This window comes from Pezoporus occidentalis, unplaced genomic scaffold, assembly GCF_034315485.1.
Source record: "Pezoporus occidentalis ecotype Australia unplaced genomic scaffold, CSIRO_AGI_Poc_V1 ctg86, whole genome shotgun sequence".
Classification (NCBI taxonomy): Eukaryota; Metazoa; Chordata; class Aves; order Psittaciformes; family Psittacidae; genus Pezoporus; species Pezoporus occidentalis.
The window spans coordinates 1,721,917-1,733,774 of NW_026916220.1; the positions used below are offsets into that span (position 1 = coordinate 1,721,917).

Consider the following 11,858-nt stretch of genomic DNA (forward strand, 5'->3'; position numbering starts at 1 on the left):
TTAAGATATTATCTATATCAAATCACAATATTCTATATATCTCATTAAAAGTATGAAACAAAAAGTCCCTCACATTTTACTCCTCAGTCTGAGCTCCTGCTCCTACTGGAATATTACTCATTGCTGCTCGTAGTCAGGTAAAAGAATTCTTGAGATTCAACGCTTTCTTGTTGTATCAATTATAAAGATGTTGCAATCTAACTTCTCACTCTACCAAGCTGCTATACAACACTATCTTAAAATGATAGTTGTCCAATTCAGCTGCTGAGAGCTACTTCAAATCCAATGTTTGCTTGACCGCAGACAAAAAGAATTCAAACAAGTCTACAAACACACAATAAGGTAGCTTCCAGCACAACTGAATGTATCCAACTAGATCTCTAGATAGTACACCCAAACTTAAAACTTGTGAATTACTGCTGCTAGCTTATTTTTGCTGTCATGGGGATCTCGATATCAAACTTAGTGGCGATTTAAATGGAAGTTCTCTAAGATGCATTACACAAATACTCTGATGGACCCAAACTCTGATGGACCCAATTTTGACCTGTTTACTCAACACAAAAATTAAAGTCACGCCTTTCTGTTGTCAGTCATGTGACCATATGACAGAAAATATACCACAATAAAAAAGAACAGAATATTTACATTCTAAAAAAAAAAAAAAAAAAAGTAACTGATTTACATTCTATGTACTTAGCTTTGCATGGTATTAAATGCCATATGAACAAATATGTATCATTCCGAACCATCTTTGCAATAATGTAATGCTATTTTTGTTTTTCATATAAAAACAGTATGAGAATTTAAAATCTCTTTCTCTTATATCCTTTAATGGATAATCAAAAAAGTCTCAATTTAGTAAATGGCCACTTTTGTGCTAAAAACCATAACTAAAAAACTTTTCCCTTAACTGCTTTTCACTACTGACCTCCACATCAAAGAACTGAAAGAAACTTTATAATTTTTATACCAACTGGCAATTCTCAATGAATCCACAACTATTACTATTGCCTTTCTAGAAGTCACAGTCCCCCAAGCACTCAAATTCTATTAGGAAAAAATCCAGCACCACTCTCTCCCTTCTACACTCATTTCAGCCTTGTTTCCTTCTTCATTTAGCAGGAAGCTTCAGGCCCTGCAATGCAAATGTGTGCAATGATAGCAGTAATAAATTAAGCATGTTTACCCTACTGAAACTGTTTTTAAAAACTGAATCTTAATGTATGGATATATACCCATAAATTACATCTGATAAAGCACTACACTGTGTATCACAAGTATCTCATAGTTCTTTTAAAATAAAAGTTGCAAAGTTTCCCATGAGCGTGTTTGCATGTTTTTTTCATTACTGTACACTACCACACCAAGGAACCACAGATGTTTTGTTTTATGAGAGCGAGCATCTTACTAGTCTACGTGGCCTACCACACACACTTTATAAAAACCACCTGAGCTAAGGAAAAGTTTTCATTTCTGTCCTGAAGTCCTGAAGTACGGTAGTTTGACAATGGCTGTATGCAATATTGTCAGAGGCAAAAAAATGCATAGTTTGACATGTTTAATTGCTTCAGCAATCTGCTGAAACAAAATCTGTGTGAATATGAGATCAGAATTTGCTGCTCAAATTCGTATAAGTGATGATGTGGCAACTCTAGAAACTTTAGAAACAGCTGCTGGAACAGTTCCTGGGAAAAAAAAAAAAAAAGAAAGACCACAATTCCTCAGAATTCTATCTCACAGAGTATAAGTTTGGAAATCTCATAAGCTTTCAACAGACCTTTTCCTTAGGACATTTATATGGTCTGTAAAAGAATGTCAGTAATTTAACACTCTAACTGTTTTAAGCAGAATTCAAGCCCAATCTAGCACAATTTTCTTCTCCTTCAAGAAACTGTTGTGCTTAGAATTATTAATAACACAAGTAATGCAAGAATTTTTACATGCATTTCCATAGAGCTAAAGCAACTGCTGTCAAGTATTCCAGAGTTCAAAGTCCTGCTTGCTTTCTAACTTTGTGCAGATTTGTAATTTACAGAAAAGAAAAAAAAAAAAGTTATTTACCAGCATACTCAGAAATAAACTGATGGAAAAGATCAGCTATTTGGTTTTGAACTGTGTACAGTTTTTTCTTTTACTCAGTTCTTATAACTTGTTTATATGCTTTTTCAAAGACTTTAGACAGATTTCAGTGACATATAAGAGACTGCAAGACCAGCTTCAAGGAAGCTTGTAAGAGCATGTGCAAGTCAGGGGTATACAGATCTTGGCAGTGCCAGAATTCAGGCACAGCTTCAATTCTGACCACAGATCATCCTAGGCACCTGTACTTTTTCAAAAGCATCGAAGTGCTAACCACTTTACCTAAAGAATAATTTTGAAGTGGTCACAGATGAATCAAAGCTGACTTAAGTTGCCTAAGAGAGAGAACACATCTCTCAGAGTTTAACCATACTGGCAGATAGCTCAGAACAGTGCCACAACTAGTGTCCACCAGGGAAACTGGTACATGAAGAACAGTTTAGAGGTTGGGGCGCTTACGAGGACTGAAAAGCCTAACATTACAGACCTTCTTCAATCTGAGGGAGTCTGGACAAATGCCTCCACTTCAAGAGAATAGCTTGACCAGAATGCTGGAGAGGTGTTGAAATAAACAAGGCTCGTAAGTCCAAGACTAACAAAAGGGAACTCATCTGTGGACCAGTAAGAAGAGTTTCCTCAGGGGTAAAGAGTTCTGAGTTCCAGTATTTCCTTTGAGGGAACTCACGCATTTTATATTAACCGTTGGATAAGCAGCCTTTGGAGCACTGCCAAGGACTTTTCCTACGGAAATGCTCCCACTGGTGAAATACATGACCAGGCTCGCCTGACCCCATAAAATCTCCCGTCTTTGCCGGACAGTAGCCCCAGCATTAGTGTTAGTATTTGTGATTAGTGCACTTTGCTAGTCATTCAAGATTCAACTCATCTCAGACTGAGGGAACCCATACACTACTAGAAACTACTACTAGAAAGTTTTTCAACTGCTAGAAAGTTTTCTAACAACTAAACCATTAAACAAAAACTGAAGCATTTTTCCCATCAGACAGAGGCATGCCTTGAAAGACAGCATGATATTTTGTATTATGAGCAGCAGGACATCTCACAGTTCAGTTCAATACCAGATAACTGGTCAAGTATCTCATCTCCCCAGAGAAGCCTGGATCACCTGTCGTGGTTTAAACCCAGTCAGCCAGCTTGTTCACTCACTTCCCCACCTTCTTGCCCTCCCCCCATTCCCAGAGGGACAGAGAGGAGAATCGAAAAGAATGCAACTCCCACAGGTTAAGAACAGTTTAGTAACTAAGGTATAACACAAATGACTACTGCTACCACCAATAATAATAATGATAAAGGAAATAACAAGGGAAGGGAATACAACACCTCACCACCAGCTGACTGATAACCCACCCCCCCCAAGCCTGACCAAGCACTGACCCATACCTCCTCCAACCCTGCAGACTCCCAGCCCATCCAGGTAACTCCCAGTTACATCCTGAGCATGACGTGCTGTGGTATGGAATACCTCTTTGGCTAGCTTGGGTCAGGTGTCCTGTCTCTGCTTCCTCCTGGCTTCCCCTCCTCCCTGGCAGAGCATGAGCCTCACAAAGTCCTTGGCCAAACCAAAACATCACTGTTATCAGCTCTGTTCCCAAGCCGAAAGTCAAAACACTGCACTGCACCAGCTACCAAGAAGGAGAAAAATGACTGCTACTGCTGAACCCAGGACATCACCTCACTGGGCTAACAGCCTAGCATTTCAAACCACTTTAAACACCATAATGCCTACAGCACTCAGACACTGTTATTTTGAAAGTTTCCATCTAGGATTCTTCATCACTGGTAAAGAATATCCAGGAATGCACTTAAAAGTATCAAAACATATCTCAGGTAATGCTAGCCATTTGGATACGATGCACTAAAATATTAATGCTTACATCTGCTTGCTCATGATAGTGAAATGCAATTTTAAAGGAAACTCAGGAAAGAAGGCCTAAGTATTCATTTCTCTAATTCATGTGGGAAATACAACTCCTGAAAAATTACATTTTGCTTTACTTATTCCTGGACTGCAACTTATTTTAAGGGCTCTTTTGAAACAGGTAAGAGACCAGTTGTGTTTTCCCCTTAGTCATATTTTCAAAAAAAAATATAAACTTATTTAAGTCTAATAGTGAAACTATTAGATTTTTCTTTCAAGCTGATTTGCAGTCACTCTCCAATGAACACATTATGTAACATTATCAAGACCAGACAAATAAAAGGCTCCTTTGTTTTCCTCTTTCAACTCTCTAGTTCTCCTGCCCTTACAGCTGTGACAAATAGTTAACTTACGTAACATAAACACCTGCTGGACAACACAGCTGCACATCATATATTCATCCTTTTTTGGATTTTGGTGGTTGCACACCCTCTCCAAACGCTATTTCATAGAAAAGCCACTATTTTAAGATAAACATTTAAGTAGCAAAGAACACCACAGTACTATCAGTGCCACAAACCAACTGAACAACTCACTGAGGTGGAAGAGGGACAATCTGTCTATACCCCTCCTCCAAGCCTCTCCCATCCATCCCTGGTCCCTTGTTCCTGCTGCTCTCACAGCCTGTTAGACCCTGCTACCTCAGTTGCAGAGATCTACCCTAGCAAAAAACTTACTCTGCTCACAGAAGAGGGAGGCATGACTACGTGGTTGGAATGCGTGAGGAGCAAAGACAGTGAGAAGCCCCAGCTTCAGAAGCAGTAAGTCCAACTGCCGCAGTCAGAGAATTACAGTCCTTTGCGGGAATGTTGCATGCATCTAATACACCACAAAGCAACCAATTGTTCACAAAAAGCTTTATATGAAAGGCCTTTCAATGTTAAAAAATGTAGTTGGCCTTTCAGCAGTTTGTGAGTGAAGGCATGTATAAATTCAAGTTCAGTAACTGTTTTTCTATTTACTTTTGTTATCTTAGCTGTGTCTGACCACCTAATGACAAATGCACCTACCCATGCTACACCAGGCCAACCCATTTATACAAGATGCTTTATACAAGCATCTACAAATACACATTTACTTCTGGTTGCACTATGGTAAGTTTCACAGATAAAACCTGGACTGCCACTTGAGACTTTAAGAGGCTGCATGTCAGCTTTCTTCACAAGTTAAAGTTATTCCCCATGGCTTTCTTCTTGTTTTTTCATAATCAGCCACATTATCTATCTTTGACTTTGCTGCACACCAGCCTAAATCCTCAGCCACATGTCCAGATTGCTTTCTGATTATGTCATTCATCTAAATTGCAAACCAGGTCAGGATGCAGTGCTAAATCTGAACAGTAAAAGAGCCTGAGCATCACAACACAAAGTGTCGGTACTCAAACCACTACCTGATTGGAATCCCCCACCTTGAGCTTCTTTATTAAGCTCCCTACATTTTTGAAATCTGCACTTTGTTTAGCCAACTGAAAAATGTGTGTGCACACATACTGCTCTGAATATAAAATGTATCTTCACTCTACCTTTTAGGGAAAAAAAAAAAAAAAAGAGAATACTCTAATTGTGGCTGACAAGCATTTTGTAGACATCAGCTTTAATTTTCTAAACCCCACAGCTTTGTAAATAAAGTTCAATCTTTTCTAATTCAGCAAGAGATTCATAACATTTTTTATAGAGAGAAATTAATTTGAATGCATGCAATTGATTATTAAACATAAATTCAAGAGAAAAAAAATCACCTGATACCAATTCCATTCCCAAACAAGTTTAGCAAACTAAATTTGTATGTCCACAGACATAAAAAACCTCTCAACTCTGAGAAAATTTAAATTTGCTTACTAATATTCAGCTTCAGCCGTTACAGCACTTAGGTAGACACACATTAGAACACTTATTTTTAGAACAATTCATACAGGCATAATATGCATTAGCTTCATGGGCTTTCTGCAGCTTAATTCCTTGAGTTAGTCACAAGAAATTAATTAAAACAAAGAAATGAAAAAAGAAGGGCAGAGAGGTAACTATTTATTGTAAACATGTAACACTGGTAGCAGAGTATGACTGTAAAAACGGAACAACATCATTTAAGATGTACAGGTTTTAAAATTAAAAAAAAACAACAAAACCCAACACAACCAAACCCTGTCCCCCAACTGTATATTGTTGATCAACAACAATCATTTTTCACATTAAACATGAGCTAACTCCCTTTACACTTCCCTTGTCCATGGCAGCTGATGATTATGTGCTGCCATCTAGCATTTCCAGAAAAGTTTAACTTCCAAACCTATTCTGTGACAAGACACCTGAAAATTTAGAAAGCTTTTTAAAATAGGAAACATATATAGAAACAGTTGAGGGAAAAAAAAAAAAAAAAAAGAAAAAGATTCCTTCAGCCTGAATTATAAAATTGAATACCAGATGAGAACACAATTAGGCTCAATGCAAACCCTGCAAAATCACTGATCATATGCAGCCAATCCCTGGCAGCATGCAAGGCCAGGCTGCACGGAGCCTTGCCCGACACGGTCTACTGTGAGGCCTCCCTGTCCACCGCAGGCGGTTGGAAGCAGATGATCTTAAGATCCCTTACAACCCAAACCAGTCTATGATTCTATGAATACATAATAATTGCAAAATCAAACATTTTTATTCCACAAGTTATGTTTCCTTTGTAGAATTGAAAATGATAAGTAGAAAATCTTAAAATAGAACTGCATTTTCCTCTTTGTTTTCAAAAACTCTAGTCTTCACGATTTCACTTTGTTATAACTTAGTGCAGTCTTTACTTTTCCCCACCTCCCACCCCACTCTTCCTCCGGTACAGAAATAAAAATGCAATAATGCCATACAGGAATTGGGATGTCTGGATTACAAAAACGTTTGTGTTTTTTAACTCTTTTCCAATCCTAATTTTTCAGTCATGCAGTCAAACTGTACCACATTATTTGTCAGCAGGAAGATGATGGCTTCTTAAAATTACTGGACTTTGCCAAACACTGGTACTGCCAAGGTCTTGCTTTTTTCTGTTATTATCTAGCTATACATGCAACTAGAGAAAAAGAAGATTTATACATTTTTGGCACAATAAATGTTGTTAAAAATGGACGTAATGTGAGTTTCTGAAGCTGTTACACCAATATAAGCAACTTTACATGGAAAGATAAATTATGAATAGAATGTCTAAATTAATTATCCTGTGAATAGCGAATAATTATTAATTATTTCTTACACTTTTCTGTTTTATTTCACCTCATCAGAACAACTGCAATTCCCTCTTATTTTTATCCAGTATGCTTACCACTGTACAGGAATTTCAGATCCCATTCATAGAGCCACCTAAACAGTATGACATTTTTAGTCTCTGTATTAGATCACTACAGCTGGGAGCATGTTGCTTCATGGAAGCACTACTCTTTAATCAAATGATAATTGTTCATAATATTCAACTCTGAAGTTTCACTGGTGGCAAGTTAAAGCATTACCCCTTTAAGTGTCCTTTAATTTCAAAACACATATGTACTCTACTTCATTATAATACTGGAATCAAAGGCTACATGTTCACACTGTACTAACAAAACTTTCCATTCAGAGTGAGGGGTTTTTTGTTTGTTTTTACCAGGACACTAACACCAGAACAACTCCTGCCATTGAATTAAACTGAACTGATGCTACCTACTCAAATGGTAAGTAATTATCCTTCCCATTCAGAAATAAGCTAAGTAAGTATATATTACCTGTACAAAGCAGATGCTGTGCAACTTTTTCCGAGGACAATACAGATTATAAGAATGTTGTAGACACTCCAGAACAAGTAAGTTTTGGACACTGATAACTATTTGTTTTCTTAGTTACTGGTATCAAATACACAACAGGAAGTAAGGAAAATGAAGGTAATTTGACTTAAAAGATTTATCAAGACAACGGTTTGTTACTGAAAAACACTGATACCAAGCTATTTGTTCTTCCTGTAAACAAAATATGAACTGGTAAAAAAAATCTTGAAACCTGTCATCCTAGGATTTAAGACTCTATCATACAACAGAATATTATAGTTCATTACATCAGTTAAGAGCAGAAGCATGCTTTTGCCAGAATTAAAACCTGAATTAAAACCAGAACTAAAATATAATACCGATGAATTTACAAGGCCTTACACAGAACTACCACAAATCCAGCTAAGACAAACAAGTTATCAGCTATACAAGGGCGACAAAGTTCTTTCTGCAACAAGTACCATCATGCCTATTTCATATGGCCTAATGGGGTAAGAAATCTGTAGGGTGCCTAGTATTGGTTGACTGCAGAATGCTAAAAGTGCACCTTAATAGGGCCACTTTGTAATTACAATAAATCTTCCCTTTAGCAAACTGGAAGAACACTAAAGAAAATTGTTTAAAACATTAGACTTTCTAAAATTGCTACTTTATTTATGCTCAAATTCCATTTCACCTTTATTAGAAGGTAAGTATTTCTTAGCAGTATGTCCTGGGTTCAGCAATAGCACTCATCTTTCTCCTTCTCAGTAGCTGGTGCAGTGCTGTGTTTTCAGCTTTAACCTGAGAACAATGCTGATAACACCGATGTTTTCAGTTATTGCTTAGTAATGTTTACTCCGACCAAGGACATTTTCAGTCTCATGTTCTGGCAGTGAGGACAGGCACAGGAAGCCAGGAGGAAGCAGAGACAGGACACCTGACCCAAACTAGCCAAAGAGGTATTCCATACCACAGCACGTCATGCCCAGTATATAAATGGGGAAGTTATCCAGAAGGCTCAGATCACTGCTCAGGTCGGGCTGCTTATTGGTGGATGGGTGTTGAACAGTTGTATTCTTTCCCCTTGTTATTTCCCTTATCATTATTGTTACTGGTGGTAGCAGTAGTAGTTTTGTGTTATATCTTACTTACTGGACGGTTCTTACCTCAACATGTGGGAGTTACATGTTTTTGATTCTCCTCCCCATCCCTCTAGGAGCAGGGTGGGGAAAAAGATGGGGAGTGATCAAGCAGCTGCATGGTTCTGAGTTACCAGGTGGGCTTAAACCATGACACAGTAAAATATGTTCTTTAAAGGCATCTCAGTAATAAATAAACAGCAGATAATCCAGGTATTTGTAAAGAAAATAAGTATTTCATGTATTATGACTAATCACTGTAATAATTAATACAGCTCTGGTGCTTATGAGAAGACACAGGTGTGGAAATGGAAAAAAATTGTTTAACCTAGTCACAAGAGGCCTCCATCAGACTCTCAGCCAGCCTAACCTTCTGCCTCTCTTGATGAGGTGGCATCCATGATTTCAGTCTCTGTACTACCTTACACATCTCAGATGGACTTATTAGAGAGTGTCTACTTTTTAACCAAGCTCTGATGAAAGCTCTCACCTCCAGAAAACCTAAGAACTTACTTTCAGTTTCCTCTTAGGATAACGTGATGCTTGAACTATGAGAAGGAACAGCATCCCCACTGTCCTTACCAATTTTTTCAGTCTTTTCTACAGAAACTCATTGTATTCTATCTTTCTGAAAGACTGAGGTCACTCGTCAGTCAAATAATACTCCTGTCCTAATCCCTTGTTACCCAAGTATCTCTTTGGTGAAAGACCATGAATCACCACCTGAACGTGGTCAATAAAAAAAAATAAAAATCTCTGCTTCAACAACAAATGTTTTTTTTATGGAAAAAGACAAAAATGCCTTTTTTTTTCTTTGGTGATTCACTGGCACACTTCAATATTAAATCACTCACATTTGACCTTACACTTTTAATAGCAAGGACCAAAAGTTTATAATATACCTGTATTTTATGTAATATCAACCTATGTTTTTTTCTAACAAACAGGCTACCTTCTCACTTAATCCTTGACTTGCAAGCCAATCTCCCATACGCCTAGAATATGAAACTTACCTTAAATATAAGTAGAAATTGAGCATGCTTGTATAATCTGTCATTTTGATTCTGCTGATGACAAACAGCAACTTTAACCATACCATAAATTACCTAGGAATCCTGGAAGTGCACAATGCCATCTGCAGAAACTAATACAACACGTATTCAACAGGACTGAAATCTACTCTTCAGGCATTGCAGCAAAAGTTTAAAGAGGCTGGTTTGGTCGTGTCACACTTACCGTACACTATTATTTGCAAATACATAGTCGAAACCCATCAGAAGTTAAATACACCTAACTAATTTAATTCACAGTATAGAGAAGGATAAAAAAATCTGAAAGAAATATGAAACATCAGACTTCTAACAAAACTGGAAAAGGTTAGCTCTAACCCGGTCATTTGTCATTAACAGCACCTCCAAAGCAATAGGGCAACACCGTGTTTGCTATCCAGGAGAGAGGCAACTGAGACTCTGGTAGGTCTACTAGAATCACCTGCAAAACTTCAGACACGATGCAATAACGATACTACACTCAATTTCAGGATGTTGAAGAGAAGCACACGTCGACCACTGCGTAGCGCCTCCCTAAAGGTAATTTTATCTTCGTAAGGCATATCTTCACTCTCATCACACAGACCTGTCGCCGAGAGCCAGCACACTGCGCAGGCCTTCCCAGGAGTAGGCGGCAGCCGGCTCAGGCCACATGGCGACAGCAGCAGCCGGGACCACACCGGGGCTTTCCTCCCCACTCCAGGCGGCCACGCGGGCCCTGGGGAGGGTCGGCTCGGTTCGGTCCGGCCCGGCCCGGCCCGCTGGCACACGCCGCCGCCCAGCTCTGCCTCTACCTCTCCCTCCAAGTGTCCCGGGCCCCTCCATGCGCCGCGGCTTCCACCCGGCCCGCGCCTCCCCCGCCCGGCCGACACACCAGAGGAGGCGGTGAAAGGTATCTCACTCACCTCGTTGTTGAGGTTCAGCTCAGTGGCCATAGCACCAACCGCTCCCCACCCAGCTCCCACAGCCCCACCACGCTCCCCACACGCTGTCGCACCGGCTGCGCGAAGCGAAACTGCGCGCAGGCGCCGGGAGTGCGGTGGAGATGCCCCTCCAAGCCGAAACTCTATGGTGGAACCGCCGCTCTAGGCCACGTCTCTGGGACCTCGGTCCTCCGACCCCGCCTGCGCGGCCGCCCCGCGCCCAGCCCCAGTGGCGCGCTGCCAGCCGCCATCGCAGCGGCTATGGGTAGTGCATTCCGCCCACGTCCCTGCTCCTTTGGGAACGGCGGCCAAGAGGGTTCGCTTCTGGCGTCCGTCAGCAACAGCCCGGGATCGCAGTTTTCTCGCCTTGCAGCTGCAGCCGCGGGACCAGCCTGTAAAAGAGCACAGGAGAATTCGGGGAATGGTGCCGCGCCTCCAGGCTTCTTCCCCAGTACCCCGCTTTTCCCCGTGACACGAGGCAGCTTCCATTTCCAAACCACTTTAGAGTTTCCAGACTGATTTTCCCGTTCGTGCAGAAGGCAGGGCCCGCTTGGCACAGAAATAAAGGTTTAGCTCTGTAAAATTCGACACGCACAGCTCATTTTAAGTAGCTGTGGTGAATAGAGTTGGAGGTTGGGCCCGGTCGAAGTCTGGAAAGTTTGGCGAATTTTCATCAGCACGTTTCCTCGTTATTTCATTTATTGCGCTAGAAGGACCTGTTGAGCAGCCATGTAAGGGAGGTGGAGCTATATAATTTTTAAAGTGCCTTCCAACCCAAGCCCAATTCTATGACTGATTTAAACTCTTACAGGTATTTTTCTATCTTGTAGAACTCATGGCTAAATGTAAACAAGTCTTGTCATGGCTAGAGAATGAATCAGTTATTGTTTCAAGTCACTATTTATCTATTCCAGTGTTCACAAGAACTGAGACAATATTTAAAAATATTTGATGAAATCGTTTTAAATG

The 11,858-nt window shown here is 39.9% G+C and overlaps 1 protein-coding gene across 1 annotated transcript in view; it reads right to left on the reverse strand.

The window, feature by feature from the left end:
* The window catches only part of SRFBP1 (serum response factor binding protein 1), a 70,132-nt gene extending 59,058 nt beyond the window's left edge, over window positions 1-11,074 (reverse strand). Inside the window, exon 1 of the mRNA XM_062604469.1 lies at window positions 10,872-11,074. Within this exon, the coding sequence (XP_062460453.1) occupies window positions 10,872-10,901 (30 nt within the window). The 5' untranslated portion in view covers window positions 10,902-11,074. The remainder of the gene's footprint in view (window positions 1-10,871) is intronic.
* Between the last annotated feature and the right edge of the window lie 784 nt (window positions 11,075-11,858).